The sequence below is a fragment of the Ambystoma mexicanum genome, chromosome 4q (assembly GCF_040938575.1).
Source record: "Ambystoma mexicanum isolate Mex_15411 chromosome 4q, UKY_AmexF1_1, whole genome shotgun sequence".
Lineage (NCBI taxonomy): Eukaryota > Metazoa > Chordata > Amphibia > Caudata > Ambystomatidae > Ambystoma > Ambystoma mexicanum.
Window position 1 is genome coordinate 1,093,491,469 of NC_090928.1, and position 26,950 is coordinate 1,093,518,418.

The 26,950-nt window shown below is 44.4% G+C and overlaps 1 protein-coding gene across 1 annotated transcript in view; it reads right to left on the reverse strand.

The window, feature by feature from the left end:
- Positions 1 to 26,950, reverse strand: part of LOC138467325 (calpain-13-like) — a 662,439-nt gene that overhangs the window by 265,663 nt on the left and 369,826 nt on the right. Inside the window, exon 10 of the mRNA XM_069607301.1 lies at positions 11,438 to 11,598. Within this exon, the coding sequence (XP_069463402.1) occupies positions 11,438 to 11,598 (161 nt within the window). The remainder of the gene's footprint in view (positions 1 to 11,437; positions 11,599 to 26,950) is intronic.

The window sequence follows — 26,950 nt, forward strand, 5'->3', positions numbered from 1 at the left end:
AAAGAATTAAAAAAATCGAGTACCTTGGAATACTGTTTAATAAATCTATAAGAGAATGGGAGTGGACCGAAGAACTGAAATCAAAAATGTCCAAATTAGGATTACAAGGGGCAAAACTACATTGGGAGTTTGTCAAACTTACACTTATACCGCCCATTTTGTTCTATCGCCAAAAGGTGGTTGCTACAATCACGTTTGGCAGTGAGGCAGGCTTCAATATTGACTCCGACATATGGAAATTACTAGAAGGTCGATATTGGAGAAAGGTATTACGGCTTCCAAAAAACGTCTCAATCACTGCAATACGTTATGAGCTGGGACTTGAATCTCTTGCCGCATCCGTTCTTTGGAAATAGTTTTCCCTTTATCGAAAAATGATTGTTCCCTTATCTGCTGCTCCATATATGAATCTAAAAAAAACAGTAATAAGTCACCTCAAGGCCTATTGGACGAGTGGTCATCTAATATTCTGGAAAGTCTTTCCGACATGGCACAGCTACTCCCCAACTGTTAATAGATAATCCATGTGCTGTAAAAAAAAAAAAAAGTGAGACCTACAGATTGGATTACAACGACAAATAACAGACAAAAGCTAAAATCAGACTTACCCCACATTGGAGATGTCCATGCCGTAAAGCAGGTACCTACATACCTAAGATAATTCCAATCAAGCTTCCATTGCGACCAGTTTTTGAGGCTACACCTGAATTTACTACTGACAAACGAGATGTTATTTCTAAAACACGATAGGAGCACTACTGCCAAATGGTGTCGATTTTGTAAACAACAAGTGGAATCCTTACACCATCTAGTGACCGAGTGCCATTACTTAAAAGATGAAAGAACGCAGATCTTGGGAAAGTTCGCTCCTCTAACCGATAATATGGACAATTGGTGGTCAGCATTACTTTCAGGAACCAATTACATGCTGACGTGTGCTACTGTTGACTTTTTAGACAGACTGCTAAAAGAGACGTGATGTTCTCAAAGATTGAAAGAGTTATTTTTTCTTTTTTCTTTTAAATGATAAATGTTATGGTAAGAGGATTGGAACATTGTAAAAAGTTTTGTAAGAAACTAATACAATAAAGCAATAATAAAAACAAAAATTAAGTACATTTGTTCCCTTCACCAATCCCTGCCCTTAATAGTAGTTGTATTTTGCCACATAGAATGACGTAATAGATGATGCATTTTGGGGTATAAGACCTATATGTAATCAAGCTGCTGTGTGAGTGTCCAAGCATCAGTCCGATGTCTGCCAGTTTACCTTGCTTTATTGAATTGATAATGAAGTAGTATTTTGCCATATTGATTGAGTCTGTGATTATTTGGTTTGTGACTATTATTGTAATTCCATCTAGCACAAAAGATGCTTCAAGGTGCTACAGCACACTCACATCGCACATATGTTAATTGGTGAACGTATTGACTTTCCTTACATATTTAAAGTCATTTTTGTTGGGTTACTTTTTGCTCTTTTATTAGTTTTGCTTGTTTGGACAAAGTAGTACAGCATCTTGCAGCAAAGCATCTACTGGCATTGGCATAACTTGCAAATAATCAACCTTAAATCCACTCTCCCATGTTCCCCTCCTCTTTCTTCCAATTAAATTAGCAAAGAAAAACAAGTCATCCGAGGAAGGAATTAATCCCTCCCCTCTCTCCCAAAAGACCTCAGGGGGACAACCGTTATAACCATAAACATCACATTGTGGCATGTCTGCACTTTTATGGAGTCTGGAGCCTCAATTTCACCCGTCAACACCTCCCAGCACATTTCACCCCCAGCTTATTTCAAATCTAATAAAATGAAAGAACGTTGTCTCAATATATAGGATAACACTCTGTATCCCTAGTAAGGAAATCAGTCAACCCACCCCATTTTCTGGTGAAGGTTGGTAGGATGTCTCTAAGGTTTGCCGTCATTTATTCTAACACCACTATTGACCATACATTGTGCCACTAGTTAGTGATGCGCATTGGCTCAACCTTCACCCAAGCTGCTCCTATTACCACTTTTGATGCAAGTAAAAGATTGAATCTTAAGTGTGGAGGAGCCATAATTTAAAAACGTCCGCTAGGTGTGCTCATATTGAGGAGCATGAGCTCCCTCCAGAAGGGTTGGCTCTTTAAGCATTCCTACCAGATGTGTATTAAAGTTCCTCTAGCCCCTGTGACAAATCTGAGGATGTTGTCCCTTCTTCCCTGGATTGGAGGCTTTTCCCATGGGGCCAGGGTGGTTCATTGACAGTACAATAGTCCCACTTGGGGTGGTGCACAGAGGGAGGCTCACATGGTGAAAGAAACCTCCTATGGGATTGGGGTCGATCATCACCAGGGAAGACAGTATCATCCTGCTTTACCTCACCCTACACCTCGTCCAAGACTAAGCGCTACTATTTCCACCCTCAATACAGCTATGCGTGAACTGGGATTAGTCGCATGTAATGAGAGAGTATCCCCGATAGGCCTGTGAGATACACCTATGCTGGCTTTCAGGGAAGGTCTTGGATTGATTATGTAGCAATAGGTATGGATGCTGGGATATAATTAGTAGTATGGAAGTCGTCACAAGTAGTGACAGAGATCACTATCCCTTGAGTGTTCAATAACTCTTGGAAGAAAGAGCAGCCTTAATTTAGGAGGCCAGAGGGGTGGGAACTCCATTGTGGTAACTGGGAATTCCCAAAAGGTTTTGAAATGGTCCACATTAGATCTGAGTGTAGTAAAGCCAATTATTTATGCAAGTATTATAGCAAACATTGAGGGTATATGTATAAATAATGGAAGGGCCACAAATGTTGCAGAATTATATAATGATATGACAAGGATATTGTCCCATTTTATTTATTATTAGACAAACAGGGAAAAGCAGGAAACAGGCATTAGCAAATAATGTATGGTTTGATAGTGATTGTCAAGAGGCAAAGGAACTCTTATTAACCTACCTCTAGAAATCTCCACTGATAGACAAGCTACATTTGAAGAAGTTCAGGGAATATAAAAAGATATTGGTGGCTTTAAAAAAGGCAGAATTATACAAGAAAAAATTTGAAGATCTGTTAAATTAATGAAAAAAGGAGCTCAAGTGAATTATTGAAAGTCAGAGACCGGGGATGAAGGGAAAGTGGGTAATAAGTTGATGAGCCATGTCCCCCCCAAGTGAGTGGTTTAGCTATTTCAGTGCATTGTATGGTGAAGTCTGTGGTGCTCATGAAGCTCTGATGGGAAGTGATTAAATGACATTGAGAAAGAGGGGATAGATGAGATTAGTGGACTGGACGGGAGGAAGGCTCCAGGTCCGGATGGCCTTTCAATTTGACCTATTCCAAGACGAAATTACTGTCTGGGCCACTCTGCTAAAATGACTGTTTGATTATGTGGCAAGATCGGGGCACGTACCAATTTCTTGGCGCAGTGTGACTGTTGTGCCAATTTTGAAAAAGGGAGCCTGTTGAAAGCTGGGGAACTATAGACCCATTTCATTATTAGATGCCCCAGGGACATTTTTCGCAACAACGCTAAGTACATACTTGCAAGAATGGGCCACCGGGAATAATGTTTTAATCCATTTTCAGGTGGGGTTCCATCCTAGCACTTGCACTGTGGACCAATGCTTAGAGTATATGCCATGTTGGCCAAATATGTCACAATACAGCAATCAAGTATATAGGCGGTCTTCGTGGACCTTCGCACAGCCCTTGACAGCATCTCTCGCGATAAACGTTGGGCAATACTGAGAGATAAGGGCATCCCAGAGCAACTTTTGCTTAACATGCACTCATTATACTGTAATAATAGAGCTTCTGTAAGGTGGTGGTTGGATGGGGAGACTACAGAGTATTTTGCACTAGAAAGAGGGGTGCGGTGGGGGTGTGTGTTTGCACCCTCTTATTCTGCCTGCATATAAATGCAATAATAGATGAGTTAATGGCGGTTATTATGGATACTCCAAAGCTCGGGCCTGATAAATTTGCAGCACTCCTCTATGCTGATTATGCTGTATTGTTATATACTACACCGATGGGTCTAAGACATAGTCTGAAAATAATTAAAGAGAAATGTCAGGATCTGTCACGGACACGAAATATTGAAAAAAACGTAGGTCATGGTGTTTAGTAGAAAGAGGCAGAACAAGATCCAAATGAAGGTGTTGGGAGATAGCCATGAGTTAGAACAGGTACCCTATTATGATTATTTGGGTAAAAGATCTTTGGAGGATATCTCATAGTCAGCTCACCTTGTTAAAGCTACAAGAATACTACAGAAATACAGTGGGGTAATTCAATGTTTTAACAGATTAGGAAGCAGTGCTATCTCCCCGGCTATCAAATTGTATCAGGAACAAGGTGGGGCAGTAGTAAGCTACGGGGCCAAACTGTGGGGACATTTCCCCCTAGCTAAGCTGTGTGTAGCAGATAATAACTTCCTACGGAACCTACTCCAGCAGCCTTATGGAGCCCCGATGGCAAGCTTGAGATGGGAAACTGTCCTCCAACCATTACATGAAGTAATTGCTACCAATCCAGTGCTGTATTGGATTAGGCTTTGGAGTGTTCCTAAATTGGGAAAATACAGGGAGGTTTTGAGTAGTCTGTTATTGGTGCCTGGGGCTAGGTAATTAGCCTGGCCTACATTTGTTAAAAAGAGCTGTGAAGAACGGAGTTTGATGAACCATTGGGTAAACCGGGAGGCATAACAGCGAGTGCTAAAGCCAATGCTAAAACTATTTGTCAAGAGGTAATCCTGGGTAAAATGCAAACGGCCTGTATTGAGTTGAAAACAGGAGCCCCCTATGTTATGCTATAACTGGTTGCATGATTTGAAGCACATTTGGACAATGTAACCCCAGCGTATGCCCGAATACTGTTTGTTCAGCTGTGCACTAATACCCTGAGGGTAGCTGAGTTTACTGCGAGCTGGACAGCAGCGAGGGAAAAGCATTGTAGGGTTTGTGGTAACCCAGTGGAAACATTGAAGCATTTTCTTTTGTTTTGCCCAGGGTATGACAGGCTGAGGAGGTATTATTTATTGCCAATATTCTGATTGAAGGAGATTAGGACGACAGAACTGGCAATCATTTTCTGTAAGAGTATCATAGATGTGAACCTGATCTATTTTATTGCAAAATATATACATAGGGCATGGTTGTATTGGGCTTAGTGTATTTGATTTAACTGTTTGGGAATTGTATGAACTTTATGTGTATTTTTAGAGTGTATTATCAATATGTATTTTTAATAGTTTCTGTGGTTATATTTTTTATGGTTTGGTAAAATGCTTGTATGGTTCTCATATCAAATAAAGCTATGTACAACAACAACAGTTTGACAGGCAGTACCGTGAAGAGGAAAATGGCTGGGAGTACAAAGATCACTCACGAGCAAATGAACGAGCGATCTAGTGTTCAAAGGCCTGCTATTAACTTGAAGGAGGATATCAATACAATGCAGAAGTTGCCCATTGGTTCATGCTGCAGTTTGAGCTCAGGCTTAAATGAAAACATCAGAGAGACGCAAGAAAGGGAGAGCCATCCCACGGGAAGCCGAACTGGATGAGAGACGAAACGCAGAAAGAATAGAACGTGTGACCGGGGATATGCCTTAGTCTGCAATGAGGCTGCAGACCCCGCTGGACGGACGATCACTGAGAGTGTCCTTAATAAGGGCATGGCTACCCCCAAACCCAGGTCCGAGTTCCCTGAATGGGGAAATACCGGGTCAGTCTGACCTTGGAGGGCCCGGTATTTCCCCATTCAGCGAACCTGGACCCGGTCCATCCCAATTCCCATTTGAGCCCCCACATGGCTCAATGGGAATGGGGAGCATGCTAACAACGGGCCCGTTAATGACAGGCCCGTTGTTAGCATGCTGGACCGCTCAGAGGACCGGCTAAGGACGTCTGGTAAAACCAGGCGTCCTGAGCGGGTCCCACGAGCGGACCTCGTGATGGGGCAGTAAGGGGTTAACGGCTCCGGCACCTTTACCAGTGCTGTTAACTCCTTACCGCCCTCCTCATAATGAGGCCCAATTACAGATTTGAGAGTGTCCGAGACCCTGAACCAAATAAGGGTCAATCACATACTCAGAAAGGTCTGGGACCCTGCAACAAAGGAGAACGAGTTGCAGCCTTGGGGGGGAAGTGAATGAAGTAATGCAACACTGCCAGTCTGGCACTTGAATCCACATGTGAAACCAAGGGCCTTATTACAAGTGAGGCAGTAAGAGGATAACAGCGCTGGTAAAGGTGCCGGCGCCGTTACCCCCGTACCGCCTCATTACGAGGTTCCCTCGCCGGACCCGCTCTGGACTTCTGGTCAGACCAGACGTCCTGTGCGGGTCCCGCGAGGAGACCAGCATGCTAACAACAGGCCTGTTATTAACGGGCCCGTTGTTAGCATGCTCCCCATTCCCATTGAGCCCTATGGGGCTCGAATGGAAATGAGGATGGTCCGGGGTCCCTGAATCGGGAAATACCGGGCCCTCCAAAGTCGGAACGGCCCGGTATTTCCCCATTCAGGGACCACGGACCCGGACCCTAGTTTGGAGGCAGCCATGCCCTTGTTAAGCGCATGGCTGCCTCCAAACACGTAATGAGGCCCCAAGTTCTAGGTCCAGGAGGGTCTGTGACCCTGAGGGATAACACTAAAGACAACCACATGCTTTAAAAAGGAAACAAAACACGCCACATGAAGTATTGTGAGCCTGAGACTCACACTTATATAAGAAACTGAAAATAACAAGACCAAGAAAGACAGAAACAACAGGAATCCTAAGCCTGGTAACAGAACATGTTCAGCTACTAGGACATGGAACGGTGTATCAGGGAAACAGTGCCTCCTGAATTCTTTCATCCAAAACCGCCTATGGGATTGAACTATATCTCTAGCACAAGGGAGCTTTGCTTGGGGAGCAAAGCATACTACACTAATAAGAACTAGGAACTGTGAAAACAAACAAAATCTCCTTGCGAGTCCTTCACAGACTAAAAGAAGCCAGGGGAAAGGAGTACATCCCTAAGCTTGGAACTCTATCATTTGGAACATTATTTCTGCAACACTTTTTTCTTCCACCAAACGGGGTACTTTTCTGCTGTTTGAAAACACGAAGAGCATTTTTATTTTCTATAAGCGTTGCGTCCGAGTCCTTACTTTTACACCCTTACACTCAACACGCTTGCCAACACCTATCTGTTTATTGTGGGTATATTTTGGCAAGCCTCCCTGTGGCCATATGCCCTGTGTAGGAGTTTGTTATTGGTCTCCCTGTATTGTATGCATGTGGTAGACTTTTTCATGTTTTCTGCTGCCTCCTCCCAGTCCCTTCGCTCTATAGTTCCCCCAGGTAGCGCTCCCATCTGGCCACGTAGTGTCTTGGGTATTGGTCTTCTGCTGCTAACTATATCCTATAATGTTTGAGATTAAACCATTTCAGGAGGAAGCCTTCATCATTAGCTTCTCAAACGTGTGCAAGGACCGTGTTGCAGCCTGCTTGATGTGCAGGTGCATTACCCAGTACCTGAGCTCAAAGTATTAGTACCTGGCCTTCTCTCCTAGGGAGATGCAGTTTACATTCTTCGAAAGATTTAATGTTTTAATGGTTCCATTCTTGAACAAATAACTTATACAACAGCCCTTGTACCTTCTCCAGTATCAGAAGAAGGATTTCTCCCTGGCCTTCCCAAATTCCTCATTGTGGTGTAGAGGAGTGAGTGGGGAAGGAAAGGTCATCAGTCCCAGCTTCTATACTCATTGTGGATCTCATGACCGGTTTGCTATAAAGCAAAGGTGGCAAGCTCGATTTCAGCAGCCAGGTTCACCTCCACAAGATTCCACTTTGCACCCTTTCCCTAGTATATGTAGATGAGCCGCCTGATAAAATATGATGAAATTAGGGAACCCTATTCCTCCCACTTGTAATGGGGCCAGCAGTGTGGTCTTGCTAATCTTAGCCCTCTTATCGATTAACACAGTTGTCAGTAAGTCCTTCTGTAGTTACAAAAGGTCTGACTTGGGGTCCCTTAACAGCATCAACTGAAAGAGATAAAGAAGCTTGGTCAGCATTGACATCTTGATTGCACTGATTCGCCCTACCCATGAGATAGTCTTTGCTACCTCTTCACTGATTGTCTCATACAGCTCCAGTTAATTAGCTTGGTACATGGTGTCTGGGCTTGTTGCGACCTTAACCGCCAGACACTGTATCGAGGGGCTCACCCACCTAAGTGTACATGCACGTGTAATGAGCAGTTTTTCTTCTGAGTTCCTTCCCTGTGGCAACATCTGTGATTTTTCTGGGTACATTTTAAACCCCACCACTCGTTCATATTCTTGTAATTCATCTGATAGGTGCAGCAAAGATTGCTCAGGGTTCAACATGGGCACAAGTGCATTGTCCCCAAACATAGCCAAAGTGTGCTTATGCGTCCCAAACTGCACCCCATGTATGTTCAAGTGTGTTCTTAACATCTCTGCAAATGGCTCCATAGAGATTGGAAAAAAAGAGCAGGAAAAGTGGACATCCCTGCCTAGCCCCCGTCCAGATCTGTACCTTATCTGTTAGAGTCCCTTTCACTCTTAGCTTGTTTCCTAAGATTGTAGTTGATAGTTTACAAGGCAATGGGCCTGTAAGACCCACATTGCTCGTGATCTTTGCCAGCTTTGGGGATAGTTTACTTTCTTTTAAATGTCTTCTATTATTTCATGTTAAATATATAATAAGAATGATTACTAACTTGATTTTAACATTACCTTGGAACTTTTACTTTATTTTCTGAGAATGTCCATGTTTTTTATTACAATAGGATGATGAAATCTGACTTTGGCCAGAAGTAATGGAGCACTTTACAGATGTAAACATTACAAATGCATAATGGAGCGCTTTTCAGAGGTAGCAACAAAATAGATGTACAGCGGGGGGTAGGATACAGAGGGGCACAGAGGAGGGGTACAGCTGTATGGGGTGGCAGGGAGGAGAGAGGCAGACAGCGTCTAGCGAGTCAGGTGCGGCAAGGGGCGACGTGATGGCCTAGGTGTTGAGGTGGCAAGACGACTTGAAGATGTGGTATTACCATAGGATCTGCTCACATCAAGCAAACTTTAATTTCTGAAAATCTTCTCAGCCTCTCAGCTTCAAAGCACCATGGGAGCTATGTAAAAGATTTGCGAGTTAAGATGGCTGTCACTTCCCACACCTAGTGCATTTTCTGGATTTTTTTGAGATAAATCAGATAACCTCAACTCTTCCTTTACTAAAGTTTTGTCACTGAATTTCATGGGTTTTGTTATGCTATATATACTTCAGGAACAACTGGCCTAGGCCTTTGGCCATGGTCATTGGCATTAAACACTGTCCTTGTAGCACAAATAATTATAAAAGACTGAGGCTCACTTTCCCATGCGGGTACGACGGTCATTCATTGACAGTGTTGGTTTCAATGGATTGGCTCTGGCTGGTGGGATCTAGTTAGGTACAGGGGAGAGGGGAATGGGCCTCAGACACGGTGAGTGGCCGTCTCTCTTTCTGAGTCCTTGATGCAACATGTACAGTGGCCAAGACCAGTTTGCCCCAATGAAAATACAACACCCTTGTAATCCGGTGAAAACACTTTAGTTTTGAGAGAGTTAGGTGATTTGATTTATCACAATAGACCAGTGGAATTCAGTGGGTGTGGGAAGTGATGGCCATCTTAACTCAGTGTACCCAGAGTAGCAGTTTGACATTTTTTTAATTTATTTGACTTTAATTGTATATACAATATTTTCAAAATAAAAAAAAGTTCAATCATTCCAAAGCACAGGTTATTGTCGTTGTCCGTCTTTGGGAACCAGCCTTTGTAGAGCCGTTGAATTTCATAATTAGGCAAATTTGTGTTAAGTCTTTTCAACTGTATGTTCTACTCAGTGGGAGATCTTACCGATACTCAATTAGCTTTGTGGTCCAAATCGATGTTTTTAAAGGAAGACTCCACCGCCAACACACTTCTTGTGTCCTCTCCTTTGTTGAAGGCCGTCCACCAATTGTCCTCAGTTAACGTAATAAAGGATTACATTATTTTTCCTAGGAAAACTGTTCTTGTACGGTGTGTGCCTTCGCATTCTAGAAGGAGGTGGCGACTTGTTTCAACTTTCTCCAAGGATTTGTAGTATCGGCACTTGTTCGTTGGTGAACGCTTTCTCATGAACTGTATTTCGTTTGTTTTAAGTTGATTCAAACGGAATCTCAAGAATCTTCTACATAGTCTTTTATCCAGAAGCTTTTCCAAGTAACTTCTCGTGTCATTTAGTTTTTTGGCTGATGTTGGAAACTGTTTAGTCAAACTGTATGTGCTTTCTGTATCTTCCGTCAGGATCCAGTCTGTTTCAAAAAGTTTTTTGGATACCTTATCTGGATTTGATTTAAGTAGTTCTTCTGAGACATCTAGTTCCTCCAGGAGAGTTGATTAGGTAAAGGGTACCCCATATAATTCATTTTTATGTAAAATATGTGTGTATATTTTGACTTGGGGAAGCGGTTTTATGGGACAGTATAATTATAACATTTGAACAAGGTTAAGAAAATATGAGAGCAACTTAGAGTATTTTGTTTATAAATTGGAACCTTTTGTGGACTATATTTAATTATTACAAAATAGTATTGCACTTTTGGACACGTTTACCGGCAAACCCACCTTACCGTTACCGGCACCCGATAGCCCTGTATTACCAGGATATTAGGACTGCCGGCAACAGCGGTAAATTCACATTCCATGGAGTCCAATAGAACTCCATGGAATGGGTTTGCCGCAATCACCGGCACCGGTAGTACCGGTGCAAGTGATTGCAGCATTTTTACCCATTCACACACTCGGAATGAGGCCTTTGGGTTAGGTGCGATATATTATTTGGCAAAATTAGTAGCAAACTGTCCTTGAATATAGTGGGACTATATTGACAGGTTTTAATGGGGATACTTACCCACATTTTGATACAATTTCATTTTGATTATTCGAAAAGTGTTCTGGAGACAAATATGCACATCTTGTGTCAAACAGTGAGAGTTTTGCAGGGCATTATTCTCAGAGACTTAAATACCGGAGCAAAACTGGCGATCCCATGAGCATCCCTCAGATGCCTTTGAGCAAATCTGTGTGCATCTAATTTTTATGAGCATCCCACAGATGCCTCAGGAATCTCAGATTTGCTCCAGTATTACACTGTCAGATTCAGGTACAAAGAATGCAGTGCAATTATGCAATGCTCACTTTTAAGATGGGCTGTTTTTGTCTCATGAATGTCCACCATTTCAGGTGTACTTTAGAGGTGGAGGGGCGGGGATGCAAACATTTGGTGCCAAATCTAGGAGTAATACCTGACATCTTTGGCTGCACCCCTGGTTCACTCGACACTGACTCATACTTGAAACATTAAACATCTAGGATTAGAACAAAGCATCACCATTGTTGAAGTATCCACCAGACGTGCTCCCTTTCACCCATCGACTACAGGAACCACATTTTGTCCATAAGCGTTGTTGTTCCTCAAAATCCAAGTAGGATGGAGTTAAGTTACAAATATTAATTTGTGCAAAATATTGTAAGAAATCTTTACAGGACATCCTGAAAATATAAGAAAAGATGTGTTAATATTGAGGCATACATGTAAAAATCAGGTGCAAAATATGCATTCATCCAGTAAACATGAAATATATACTACGATCAAAAGTAATGTCATGCAGCCAGTGTTTATTGATTGATTGATTTGTTGTTTATTATGCGCCTATACACAAGGATTTCAAGGCGCAACAAGGCAAGGAAGGGGAACAAATGAAACAAGGGAAGACAAGACAAATGATCTTACTAGGCCTTGTGACATTCGGATTGTGCAAGTGAGCAACGTGAAGTGCAGGGGAGAGGGTACAGGGGGAAGTGCAACCAGGGCAGCGTGCTCTGAGTTAAGTGCGAGGGAGGCTGGGATAACAGTGTGCAGAACCAGAAAGTGCAAGGTAGGCCAGGTGGAACTGCAAGATGGGCCAGGCGGCAAGTGCAGGAAGACTGGTCCAGGGGGCTGATTCATTGTATGACACAGGGGGCACCAGGTAGCCAGTCAGCAGAATAGGACGCGTACAGGTAGGTTAGCAGGGGAGAGGGAGAGAGAAAGGAGAGGAGAAAAGGAAGGTCTTGAGGAGCTTCCGGAACTTAAGGAGATATGGCTGAAGGCAGTGAGAGGCCTGGATGCTGTTCCAGAGGGAATCCCCTGCAGAAGAGAGAGATCTTCCCCCCACTCTCTGCTTGGAGAAGATACTTACCCGCAGAGAGTTGGAGGTAGATGAGCAGAGGGCTCTAGAAGGAAGGTATTTATGAAGGGAGAGTTGAAGATAGTGGGGGCCATGGCCCCAAAACACCTTATTGACGATGCAGAGGGTCTTGAACTGGATCTTTGCAGCCACCTGGAGCCAGTGGAGGGAGTTCAGGACCGGAGAGATGAGGTCCCACGGCTTTAGCCCACGGATAAGTCTTGCAGTCCTGTTCTGGATAAGTCGCAGAGGGTGAAGAGTAGAGTTAGGCAGATTGATGAAGCCTACAGGGCTCTAGAGACAGTAAGCTTCTGGGGGAAGGTGAGCAAAGGAAGAATACCTCTGAGGAGGTGTAAGTGGAAATGGGCCTTCTTGGCAAGATCTATGATGTGGGGAGAGAAGGAGAGAGTCAAATCGACGATGACTCCAATGTTTTGTACCTCACAGGAGGGTGAGGGGAGAGGGCCCAAGGAGGGCGGACAAAGAGAGAGCAAAAGCGGGAGCAGGGGTCCCAATGAGGAGGATCTTTGTTTTACTGGCATTAAGGCAGAGATCGTTGGAAGCGCACCATGTCTGAATAGCGGATAGTCAGGAATGAGTGAGGCGGTGGAGGAGACAGAAGATAGCATGAAAGAGAGCTGTGTGTCATCTGCATAACACTGGAAATTAGAGAAGAAGGTAGAGATAAGAAGGGCCAAAGGGGCCAGATAGACTGGACCTGGCAGGGTCGGTCCGAGAGTAAGGCGGTAAGCCATGCCAGGGCTTGATCTGTGATGCCCAGATGCTCACAGAGTCAGTCAATCAGGATGGTGTGCTTGACCGTGTCAAAAGCAGAGGGAAGGTCAAGGAAGATGAAGACAGTGGTAGTGCTGGAGTCAAGGTTAGAGAGCAGATCTTCACAGGTGTTCGTGAAAGCAGTTTCCATGCCTATGGCTTCTCTGAAGCCAGACTGATGGTCATGAAGACAAGCAACTGATTCATTGTGGAGGGTTATCTGGTAGATTCATTTAATTTAATTATTATGGTGCACCATGCCCATTGGCTTCAGGGTGCACACAAAAACAGAAAGTGCAAGACAGACAAGAGTCAAAGCCAGAAGAGGGCAGACGTGCAAGGAGGCATTCAGCAAGGTTTAAGATTGAAAAGGTGGTGCTTCACCCATTTCTTGAAAAGAGGGATTGTGCTTGCTGGTCTAATAGATCCTGGTAGAGCATTCCATGCTAGAGGAGCCTGGACATCTAAGGCTGTACCACCAAACCTGACAAGCTTGTATATGGGTTGAAGGAGTTAAGGATTGGCCTAGGAACACCGTAGGTGTCCTGGTTTGTTCACCTTAATCTGATCCCTCAGATATTTAGGACTGGTGCCAGTCCAGCATTTATAGGACAAAATCAGGATCTTTTGAGTGATCCGATGTCCTATGGGGAGCCAATGAAGTTCCCTTTTGGCGTCTGATACATGGTTCCCTCTAGTCAAGCCATGAATGGTGCGAACTGCGCCATTTTGAGAGACCTGAAGAGAATGAATATTTGCTTGCGAGTGCCAGCTAACAGACTATTGCAATAGTCCAGCCTTGAATTCACTAGTGTGGTGGCTAATAGAGAACAATTATTGAATGTGATGAAAGGCTGGATATGGCTAAGAAGCTTTGTTATGTAGCCGCAGGAGGAGTGGGTGTAGGACCCATTAGTTTTCATAGTAAGTTGGCTGTCAAGAAAAACACAGAGCGTCTTCACACTCTTTGAGACAGTGATAGAGTTGCCAGCAAAGCTGAAGCTACTATAATCTAAATCAAGCTTCTTCAGCCATGGGCCAGATGTCATGATCAGGAGCTCTGTTTGTCCCTTTTAAGGGTTAAAAAGTTGTCAGCCATCCCCCTCTGAACAGCATCATACACTTTGTTGATGGCAACTGAGTCCTGTGCGTGATCACCAGTAAGCTCAAGGATGACCTGGGTGTTGTTAGCGTAGTTGGTGGTCTGCCCACCCAGGTGGTCCAGGAGACTGAGGAGGGACATGATGTAAACATTATAGAGTGGATTGGTAATACACAATCCCTTTGGGATGCCGCATGTTTGAGTAATAAGAAGGGAGCTCGCTTCACTAAATGCCACTCTCGCAATGCGAGGGAACCACTGAGCTGCCAAATCTGAGCAGTGTGCCTGGTCCTTTAGTCTAGTCACCAACAGAGAGTGATCGACCAGATTGAAGTATACGTAGGGGAATACTTATAAGATATATATAATGAATAGGTTAATTAATACAATTATATGTTAAATAGATAAACATAAAAGGGGATATGAAAGGAGTATCTGAAGAAGGATGCTTCAGTCTCTCCAACCGCCAGTCTCAATGTCCTCCTCCACATTCCACATTCCTATTCTAGAATCCTTCTGGCTTCCACACAAGGTGCAGCACATGTAGCATGCTACACAGATCAAAGGCCGCAGAGAGATCCAAGAGCATCAGCAGGGCAGGATGTCCCCTGTCCACTATGCTGTCCAAGGCGGATTTGAGACCCAGCCTAGCGGTTTCTGTCCTGTGCTCAGCTTTGAAGTCTGACTGGAGATCCCCAATGATACCATGTTCTTCGAGGTGGCCCTGAATCTGTAATTAGGCTACTTTGTCCATTATCAAAGAATAAATGGCACATTTGTGATGGGCCGATAGTTGTTGGCCAAAGCTTGCTCCAGAGAATTATTCTTTATCAATGGCGGAATCCAGGCCATTTTAAGAGACCAGAGATCAATATATCTAGTTATCCAAGAGACAAGTATCTCCAGATACTCTCTAAGAATATTAACAGGGGAGCTATCTCCCAGACAAGATGAGGGTTTCATGGCAAGAATCGTCTTATACATTTTGGCTTCTGAGCAGGGTGTAAAGTTGAAAGAAGGAATATTGGGCATCTCCTGAAGTGGAGGGGGAATAATTCTATTCTCACCAGAGCACTCTTGAAGATCCCGAATGGGCTGCCTGTCTCCAAGGATTTTGGCTGAGAATTCATCATGAATGGCCTGACACTTTAGTGAAGTCAGATTCAGTAAGTATTTTAAACAATTAGTTTGATCTAGAACTAGCATCAGCAATTCTGGTGTTAAAGTAGGCCGATTTTGATTCAATGCTAGCTGTTTTAAATTCTTCCACTGTCTGTTTTTAATAGCTGAGAGAGAGCGGGGAAGAATTCATGTGCCCGAGTGTAAAAAAGATATCAGTGATCTAAGATATCAGTGTTCCAAGAATTCTTGCAAGTCTAATACTTTTGGATTTCAAAGAAGCAAGGGTTTCAATGACAGAGTTAATAGTATCCATAAGATTTATAACCAAGTAAGATGAATTGAGAACACTGTCAAAAGGCTGTAACCTAGCATCAAGCAAGTCTGAAAACTTACTGGTAGTGAGATGTTTAACATTTCTTGTTTCTTTTCAATTTCACGGAGTAAGTCTAACCTGACAGGAACCGCTGGTGGCTGAACGTGTACGTTCACTAGTTAGTGATTTGACCAGGGACATGGTGAGACTTGCACATCAGAGAGGAGGATAGCTCATCAGCAACGTGCTCGCCTTGGAAACAAGACGACACAAAGCAACACAGGTTCAATCCCTGGGTCCGCACTTAAAAACCTCTGGGTATTAAGAGCATTATAAATATGCAACTAAGAGACATATTCCTGTAACAGCGCCTCGATGCCCCCGGGCTGTGTGAGTGCTTTAAAAATGCAAATAAAATAAAATAAATAAATTAAAGAGAGGGACAGGCAGTGTGTTAAAGCCAAGTCCAAAGAATGACCCTGTGGATGTGTGGGAGCCTTTACGTATTCTAAGTAACCAATAGTGTGCAGGGACTTAAATAGGGAGGAGGCATGACTCAGCCCAGAGGTTCAAGTCTCCAAGAACGATTAAAGATGTTTTGGCCTTGAAAATGAGATTGAGAAGATCGAGGAATTGTTCCTCGAAAAGAGGCATAGCCTTGGGAGGTCTATAGATGACTAAAACACTCAAGGAAACATTGGGATGGATTCTAATTTCTACGAAGAGGGCTTCACTCCCCTCGAGGCAAGGGTGAGTGACCAAGTGGCAATAAAGATGTCTTTTACAAATAATTGCCACTCCTCCACCGTTTTGACCTGCGCGGTCAATGTGAAAGATCAAATAATCCAGTGGAAGGGATAAGGTGCCATCAGTAGGAATGGAACAATTAAGCCAAGTTTACGTGAGTGCCATCACATCTGGGGCAAATTCAGAGAGGTAGTCGGCTATTTCCAGGCATGTTTTAAAATGGACTTTGTGCTCAGAACGGAGAACGACATATAGTAACTAGAGAGTTAGCAGAGCCATGGGTAGTAGAAACCACAGGAATGTGTGGTCCCTCCAGGTGTGTGATGACAGAGTCACACACAGCAGTGTAAGGCATTATTTGGTGGGTGTCCATAACCACTCAGAGAGACCAATAAATGGTAGCTAACTCCTCACCAGAGAAAGCCAAGCCTGTATTTTTAGTACATGCGTCCCCACAGAAGGATGCTGCTTCCCGCTTTGTGGAAGCACAGGCTGCTAGGTCCCAGTGGAAGGGGGGCTGCAAAGGAGCCTTTTGGATCTCAGCCTTGAGCACACACGAAGGAATGGAACAAGTCTGGTCCTCATGGTTACAGGGGGATGACAGAGAGTCCATAATCAGAGTCATCGTCGGTGATGGGGTAGTGAGGTGCGTAAAAAAGGAGGGAAGGCCCTGGGCTTCGAGGGGAATAAGGTAGCATTGCAATATACTAGCTTTCTTGGCCTGATAAGAAGCCGGTTAATGTCCAGAAAGGGGAGCTCTGGAGGCGCGCATACTTTGCATAAGATCATTGATAGAATTGTTTGCAGAAGTAAAGGGAGTAACCAATGGATCGTACCGTGAAGGAAGTGACAGAGAAGAAAGTCCTGCACACCTTGTGCAAACCGGCGATAACCGGCCTCTCAAACGTGCCAACTCTAACGCGCCACAGTCATTGTTTTGAGGGGTGGTTATCCGGGGAAATGTAATTCAAGAGAACTACTGAGAAGACAGAGTGCTAGGCTGTCAAGGATATGCAGCCAGCGTGTAACCGAGGAGCACTGCTCCAGAAGAAGGTACACAAGTCAGCAGTGCTGGCTAAATCAAATCTAGATTCAATCAGATGCTATGAAACGGCAATTACTCTGCAAATGGATAGCAGTCCTTCCTGCTTGGAAATAGTAACGTGAGAAAAAGTATCACTTTCAGAAAATGGTTCAAGCTTCATTAATATACAAACAGGCTTAGAAAATGCCACATGCAACAGCCTCACTTGCACATGTACAACTTCTCTAGGAGTTTGCCCAGGAAAGGAGTGATAGAGATCGGGCGATAGTTAGCCAGAGAGGAGAGGTCGGCAGAAGGCTTTTTTAAATAACAGGTGCACAGGAGAGTGCTTAAGAATTAGGGGAAAGACCCAGCAGTGAACGAGCGATTACAGAAATCGAACAAGGCTGGAGTGAGAGAAACAATGTTGTCCTTAATGGTTCTGACGGAGCAGGGAGTCACCTGTTTAGTTTACACTTTCATAGACCGGACCTGTCTCAAAACATCATCAGGTGTTATAGGACAGGGGAAAGAGAAGTGGGAGGGGGGCAGCCAAGGGGGGCCTGAGAGAGGTAAGTAAAGAGAGATGAGAAGCAGAGGAGAGTGTGGACAGAATGACCTGGGTATTAGTGGTGAAGTGAGAAGCCAGAGCTGTGCAAAGGGCCTTGGTGGGAGTAGAGGAGGTGGAGGCTGCAGTAGGATTAACAAGCTCCTTGCAGATTTTGAAAGGTTTGGACGTGTTAGAGGCCACAGAGATACAGACTTGAATATGGAAGATAGAGAGTCAGGCCAGTTTGTCAGCAGGTGCACCCCAGCACCCTTCTTCTGCTCAGCTACTCTTCACTGGCATTTCAGAGCAGCCAGGTTGGAGTCATTCCAAGAGTTGCACTTGGCGGTAGGCTTCATGGGTTTCCTTATGACAGGGGCAAGGATATCAGGAGTGTTAGAGATAGAATGGTGAAAGTTGGAAAGGGCTATGTCAGAGTGGGAGTCAGCCACAGGGGTGGGAGTGGGAGAGGTGGTGGAGGCAAAGGTGGCTGCTGATACCTGCTTCATAGGTGACCACGAAGAAAGTTGACAGTTCAGGGTGGGGCTCTGCCAAGGGGACAGGGAGTTTCAGGTGAGAAGAAAGAAGAAAGTGAGGAGTCCATGAGAGTGGAGTAGTGAGAGGATTAGAAAGAGGAATGTCTGAAGCGATGAGAACATCCAGGGTGTGCCCGGCTGAGTGTGTCAGACCAGAGGGTAGGATGGAGCAAGAGATAGTTGCAGAGGTTGCGGAAGAGCCCAGAGGATGGGTCTGAGGAGTCTAGGTGGATGTTGAGATCCCAAGGAGGAGAAGCTGAGAGGAAGAGGAAAGGAGAGAGGAAGTGAGGTTAGCCCATTCACAGAGAAAGAGGGTGACCTGGCCAGATGGGTTTTAAATGGTGGCCATGGTCAGAGAGAGGCCAGGAGAGATAGCGAGCCTGAAGACCAGGCATTCAAAGGAGGAATAGGTCTGAGTGGGGATGATAGAAGCAGGGATCCACTCAGGAATGACCAGGGCCACTCTGCCACTGGGTCTGTTGTGCCTGGGCTCGGAGAGGATCTTGTAGCCTTCAGAGAGGAGAGTGTCAAAACTTGTGACAGAGTTGGCCTTGAACCATGTCTCGGTAAGATCCAGAACATCTAGGTCCTGATGTTCAAGGAGATGGCAGATGTCGAATGAGTGTTTGACAGCAGAGCCAGAGTTGAGAGTAGCTACGTGGAGCAAGTTGCCACTTCTGAAAGATTTCCGGGTAGCGGTACAGGAGAGAGGAGTACTGGTAGGAAGTGCCAGAGGAGCCGATGTGGAGGGAAGAGGTGGCAGAGGGACCAGCGAGGTGGTAGGAGGTGGTGGCAGAGGGGACAGAGAGATAGCAGATGGCAAATGAGCCAGCATGGTGGAAGAAGGAGGCAGTGGAGGCAGAAGGAGCCAGTGAGGAGATAGTAGGAGTAGCAGGAGAAGGAAGGAAATTGATGAGGCAAGGGAGGTGCCTATCAAGTAGTAGAAGATTGGGCTGAGGGCCCTGGACCATGACGGTGCCATTTAGATGGGCATTAATGATTATGGAGGACAGGAAGGAGGTCATGAGGGCCTCACACTGGGTGCCACCATTAATAGGAGAGGAGGAAGAAGGGTCCATAGGTCGGGAGAAGGAATGACAAAGAGGATGTCAGTGAGATTCTGTCTGGCGGAGGCACTACATAGGCGTCAGTAATGGGAAGGCCTGGGTTGAAGACCAGGGTATCCTTCCTGAGCTTCTTCCTTCCAGACTTAATGAGAGGGGCAGGATAGGTGATAGAATAGCAGTTAGAGAAGATGGGGGCAATTGAGAGCACCACAGAGGGTGAAGAAGAGGAGAGAGAGAGCAGGGGAGAAGAAATAGGATGCACAGCACAGAGCTACGTACACGCCAGAACATTGCACTTAGAGGGAAAAGGCAGAAAAAAACATGACAATGCAAAGAAGCAGTAGCGAAACACAGAAACACAAGTAGCGCTGCCCAGGAGAGGGGAAAGCCAATGGCTGTTCAGAAACAGTCTATAATGCATCACACCTTGAAAAAGGAGTAAGAGAGAGATGGGGCATTTTAGTAGGGCGCAGTAATTGCTGCACCCCCCTCCCGCACTTTTCCTACCTGCTGGTCATTGGGTGCACTGCATTCTCACACTCCCCTTCATTGCCAAACACCGGCATCACACAACACAGCACCCTTAGCCTATGCCGGGTTTGCCCCGGAGGGTCTGATCTTCAGTTCTTAAAGGATACGATGCATGAGTGTAGCGCAACTTGCTATGTTTCAATCGGCCACCATCTCCTACAGTCTGGCGTCACACAATGCTGCGCCCTTAGCCCACGCAGGTTTTCCCAGGGAGTGTCTGATCCTTGGTTCTGAAAGGATACGCTACGTGGGCTTAGCGCAAGATGGTACGTTTCAATTGGCCCGCGTCTCCTGCGGTCCTGCGTCACACAACACTGTGCCCTTATCATATGCAAGCTTTGCCACGGAGTTTGCGATCCTCGGTTCTTAAAGGATACCCTGCATGGGCATAGCACAACATGCTTCTTATCGATCAGCCCGCTTCTCCTGCGGTCCTGCATCACACAACACCATGCCCTTAGCCTAAGATATCTTTTACTCGTTTAATATATGATAAGCCTGAAATAACAGTCTAAAAAGCCTGTAAGTACTGTTCTTAGAAATCATGCTAGCAATCAATACTCATAAAAGCCTGTGAACAATTTTCCTTTTATAGGCTAGTTTAGGCATCACTACTGCTCTGTAATAAGAAAACAACATCAGTACTGCTTTGCAACCATGAACTCATAGGGAATTAATTATGTGTGTATGTTTATTTTGTGCAACGCATGAGTTGAAAATTGAGCTAAAAGATAGGTTTACAACTTAGAAAAATATATTTCATTTTGATATGATATGGCATTTATAACGCGCCTATACATAAGTGTTTCAAGGCGCGACGAGGAAAGGGAGGGGAACAAAGGGAGAACGGACAACGATCATACTAAGCCAAGTGTCAGTCAGATCGCACAAGTGCGTGGGAAGGGGGCAGGGACAGTGCAGTACATGGCAAAGATGAAACAATAAGTAAGTAGCGGCCAGCATGTGGCATGTGCATGGGTAAGTGCAGACATCAGGTGTCAAGGGCTGGTAGGGGGACTGTAGGGATACAGAGAGTCCCCAAGTGCGGGGGTTGCAAGGTGGGCAGAGCAGGTGTGAAACGCTGGTGGGGGAGGACCTGGCCCGAGATCAGAGGGTGTCCAGGTAGTCAGTGCAGTTCCAGTTACATCTATGTGGTCAGCAGAGGAGGGGAGGAGAAAAAGCAGAAGCAAAGAGAAAGGTTTTCAGGAGCTTCCGGAACCAGAGATGGTCCTCCTCAAGTTTAAGGGAGGCAGGGAGGCTGTTCCAGAGGGAGGCACCAGCTAAGGAAAAATAGATCTACCACCAACTCGTTGCTTGGAGAAGCGAATGACCCTGAGGGAGTTGGGGGCAGATGAGAGAGAAGGAAGATATTTAGGAAGAGAGAGTTGAAGGGATTGAGGCCCCAGGCCCCAGAAGGTCTTGTGGATGATGCAGAGGGTTTTGAACTTATTTGTCGCAGAAACTGGGAGCCAGTGCAGAGATTTCAGTCCTGGAGAGATACGATCCCTGGGCTTGAGGCCTTGGACAAGTCTCGTAGTCCTATTCTAGATGAGTTGTAAAGGGCGGAGAGTAGAGGCAGGAAGATTTAGAAAGACACTTGCAATAATCCAGCTTAGAGAGAACCAGAGCTCTGGAGACAGTGAGCTTCTGGGGGAAGGAGAGGAAAGGAAGAATACCTCTGAGGAGGTGCAGCTGGTAGTGTGACTTCTTAGAGATGTCGGAGATGTGAGGAGAGATGGAGAGTGTGGAGTCGAAGATGACCACAAGGTTTTTAGCCTTGCAGGTGGGAGGAGGAAAAAGTCCAAGAGAGGCCGGCCAGAGAGCTGCAGGGAAGGAGGGAGCAGGTGTGCCGATGAGGAGAATCTCAGTCTTACTGGCATTAAGGCAGAGGGCATTGGTGGCACACCACTCCTGTATAGCAGACAGACAGAGATGAGGAAAGGAGAGGAGGAGGCAGAGGGTAGCCTGAAAATGAGCTCAGTGTCATCGGCATAGCACTGAAAGATGGGGCACAGAGCGGCGATGCGGTGGGCAAGGAGTCCCTGGTATTGGTTGAACAGCCAGGGAGAGAGGTTAGACCCCTAGGGACACCACAGGTAGAGAAAATGATAGCGGAGAGGAAGGACCCAAGTTGGACCTGGGGGGTCAATCAGAGAGAAAAGAAGTCAGCCAAGCCAGAGCCTGACCAGTGATAGTTGAACAGCCAGGGAGAGAGGTTAGACCCCTGTGGGACATTTTAATGTACAAAAACACTATACCAAACTTACAATTCATCAACATCTGAAAATGTCTTTTTCTTAATAAGCACAACAATAATTTGTGCAGAAGAGTGAGTTATACAAGAAACATGAATTATACAAGAATGTCAATAACTTAACAATTCTCAAGTTATTCAATAGATCTGCTCTTCTGTCTTTTATACAGAAATACACTATTTGTACAGTATGGACTATAAATGCTAATTCATACTACCTATAATGAGTATGTTTCAGCTGACTCCACATATTTATTTATCAGATCCTATAGTTAGTCACTATTATTATCTATGCAGAGGATGCAATCCTTATTCCCTTATCACCCATGGGTTTAAATAATCAAGTGAAGGATTTTCATGAGGGTTGTAAGGAATTAGGATATGAGAATAATATAGAGAGCAAAATTGCATATTAAGATTGGAGGAAAGGAGATAAAATAGGTGGACAGATTCACACATATAGGTATTGATTTTACCAGCAATTGCAAATGGCTCGATCATCTTGAAAAAGTTAGTATGCAATTTGAACACACTTGTAATGCTACAACCAGCTTCCACATGAGTTCTGGGGGTGGCACTTCCACTCCGGTCCTAGATCTTTATAACGTGCACGTTAAGCCGGCAGCACTATACGCTGCTGAAATATGGGGTCATCGACAATACAATAGAGTAGCAACAAAGATTTTTAACGAAGGGGTTATGGCTGCCAATTTATGCCTCTACACTTACGTTGTTAGCAGAATTAGGCCAAATAAGTATTATGGGTGATTTCTCTATTAGACCAGTCCTTTATTGGGTTCAGTTTTGATCATCACCTTCCTTATCTAAGTATAGGGAGGCTATTTGTGATTTATCAGCACAAGATGGAAGGCCTTCAGTTTCTTGGTGTATGCACATTACATCTTTACTATCAAGCCTAGGCGTTATCCATTTTTGGACTAACATGGACTTGATTTGCACGAATGCCAAAAATATACTTAAATGGATACTTGCAACCAAGATTTTAACAGGTATGATCATAACGAATGCAACCTCTATGTTGGTGACTGATTACTGGTCCCACAAATCCATCACGGGCTAAGAATGATATATTGACATGATTCAAAACCCTGCCCCCTTTTGCTAGATCAGTTTTTAGGAAATTCTGCTTTGGAATTGTACCTGTTGCATCGTTAATGAATACATGGAATGCAGGTATTAGGGATCAAATGTCTAACCTGTTTATTGGCAAAAGAAACACTGGTGTACTTTATGTTCTTGTGCACAGGTTACAATAAATTAAGAACATTTCATATAAAACCCTTATTGAGAGAGAGGCATATGAGATCTGTAAGGGACACGATTGCACTGTGCAAATCTATTACGATTAGAGTAATCATGTTCATTTATAGAGCACTGCTTTTAAGGAGATGCCTAGCAAAATATATGTGCGAAGTAGGTGATTGGCATTATATGAGATATCGCTCTGCCTAACAGGTCTTATAATAGATTGTAGCCTGTTGAGTTTCATGTATTCAATGATGGATTTTTACTGTGTATCTTCACTAGCTGTATCAAAATCATGGTATTCTGTTTTATCCTTTTCATTATTTTATTATCATCCAATGCTATATGTTGTATTTAATTGCTGCTTTAAGACCTATTGTCGAATAAAGCAAATGAATGATGATAATACAATAGATATAGATATTAGGTTTCTCCACTCCCTCCAAATCTTCCACATGCATAGCTCTGAGTTACCCTAAATAAAAGAGTTGCATCAGTTGTGTATTAGAAAGTTAAATGTCTAATGTACAAATCAAACTTCCAGTTCTGTGCAACTGAGGCTCCTATCCAACCCTCCCAATTAGAGACTAGGGGACAAAAGGAAGCAAATAATCTACAGTATCAGCTGCAGTGCCATAACAGATACAGAGGCTTAGATGCATATGGGCTTTAGTTCATTTAACTGGGAATGCATAAATGATGAACTTTTCTATAATGAACATTGGAAAAAGAAAGACTAGCAAACGGTCATTCATTTAGGAGGGATAAAGAGGCTGATGGAGTAATCAACCATTAATATGAGTTAATTTACTTGAGTAATTACAGAATAAATGCAGGAATACATCTCAATGCATAACCACTTCAATTTTCTTACAGACATACTTTACAAAGCAGGTGGAGAAACCATTGATTAAAAACATTTCTGCATGCTCCCTAATAAAAAACGCATACAAAACCTTTTCCGAGTCCATTTCATCCTACCATCACTGCACTGGCTTCTGTTACACATGCCCCAATGCTTCAACCACAAGGCGGGCAGACTATACTGCACTGATGATTGCTAATAAGGGTATGCAGTTGCCAGCAGACTTGAAAATCTGTTTTGGCTTGAAGACGCAATGTATAAAATATCAATGCCCTGTAAAATGAAGGCATTTTTCGTGTTTAGTTAGAGATGTGTATGCAGAGGGTGAGACATTTTAGTAAGGTTGTTTGATGGCATCACTATCTAGACGTGGTACGGGCTAAACTTCACAATTCTATCTAGATGTGGTACATGCTAAACTTCACAATTCTATCTAGAGACTGGTTGCAAGATGGCTTACCTTATAGATGTGAGAAGAACGCTGGCTGTGGCTGATAGGGGAAGAAGGCTAAGTGCCTGGGGGGTCAGAATATGGAGGATAATTTGAGGGGTGGTTACTCTGGCTAGCTGACATAATGGTTTAAATGCAAGTACAGTCTACCATAACACTGTGGTCTAACATGGGAATAAGCTATAAAATACAAAAGATGAAAAGATAGATAAATAGATAAGTAGAGAGGTGGGCTAGTTTAATGGGGTGCAGTGATTGCTGTCACCCCCGGGCCGCCTCTCACATACCTCGTCAGTCACTGCTCGGTGACAGTCGCTTGTTTCCTGCCTACCCTGCTGATAAACATGATCAGCAGAGCCTGCAAATCTGATTCACATCTTTCAAATTGCCTGAACATGACACTCTTCTGGGCTGATTAATGGAATATGGAATACTTCGGGTGGTAATTCTGGACTTTGCGGGCCATTCAGTGCGCAAAACTCCCCTCCGTCAATTCATGGAATTGACTTTGCGTGAATATTTCCTACACTGCAGGGCCTTCGCACAGGTCCTGTATGTCTCTGCGTGCAGTCGAGCACGTTGCGCAAGACTCCACGCAGAGGGTGGGTTGGGATTACGCAGAGCTCAAAGTAGGGGGCGGAACATGCAGAATCAGGAAGAACAAGGCAAACTGTGGCATGACGACGGACGGCTCACAACTTTGCTGGACCAAGCGTATTCATGGATGTGACCATGCAACCGTGCAACCTCACGCCTGGAAAATCACCACGCAAAGCTTGCAAGCCAACCGCGACCCGAAGGCAGGCATAAAGACACATGCACATAGAAATCACTGCACAAAAGTAATATTGGTACTTGGATTTAGGGGTGCGTGTATGCAGGTACTGATTGAAGTTAGGGTGTGCGTAAGAAGTGTAGCGGGGTTCAGACACTGTGTACAAGGGTTTGCATGACAATTTACCGGGAAATTACTACCTTTATGATACATGGTACGCATGTTGAAGGGGTGCTTGGAATAGTTACGGGGGACCCTAAGCAGTGCTGCTGGTGGGCTGCCTTGGTTGCAGGGGTTCACATGCAATATTGCCAGGGTGCATTACTTCGCAGTCGAGGAGTGCTTGAAGGGCTGTAAACGTGGCTGGAATTGTTGTGCTTGCGGGTGTCTCGTGGGCGATCCGACCGCAACTTGCACATAGGGTAACTTTGCGTGAGCAATTCCATGAATCCCCGGGCCTTGCAGAAAATCGTATGTGTGCAGTTACGAGCAAAGTCGTTTCGGCCATGCTCGATTTGTGGGATCAATGTGCATTTTTCCATGAATCAGGCCCTTAGTTGGCAAATTGGATCAATTGCAATTGGGGAAGTGGGGTGTGTGCAAGGTACACATTGTGTACAGACTTAGGGCCAGATACTCAAAAGGTTTTGCGACAAAAAAAATTCAGCCCAAATCGCAAAAGGCATTTGAATGAGTGTATGTTAGGTGTGCTGATTCAGATGTACCCCTGCTGCTGTCACACTAGCATTTCATCCCCGAAATGGAAGGAATTGCTTTTGTTCCCCTCTGTAATTAGATAAGGCCACAATCCTGACACTAATGTATACAATGGGGATGGAAAATAGCACAAAGGTCCCAGAAATGCCTTTGTGAATAAGGTGACCTGAACATTTTCTAAAAATAGTGCTAATGAAATGAGTGCATTCTCTGCTCTTTCACTTGAGCTATTTTTTGAGAATCTGGCCCAATAACCTCGTTATAGGTGTATATCAGTGAAAGGGGGAATTAAATGGAATACTTCAATGCAAGCAAGGTACAGTAAGAACACAGCTGTATCATTTGACAGATATGTAGGGGACAGTTGGAAATGCTACTTTGAGGAATAGATGGAGGTCGGGGTTGGTGCTTCTAACAAGGAATGAGACAGATGCAATGTCATCCTCTCCAGGGTTCTAAGGAAAAGCCTCATGTCTTTGGATCTGAAAGTCAATTGTAATTTAGCTTTTATCCCAAGTTTGTAATCTGCTAGAAAAAAGTCTGCTCGGTAGTCAAACAGACTGCCTATAAACCCACCGGAAGAA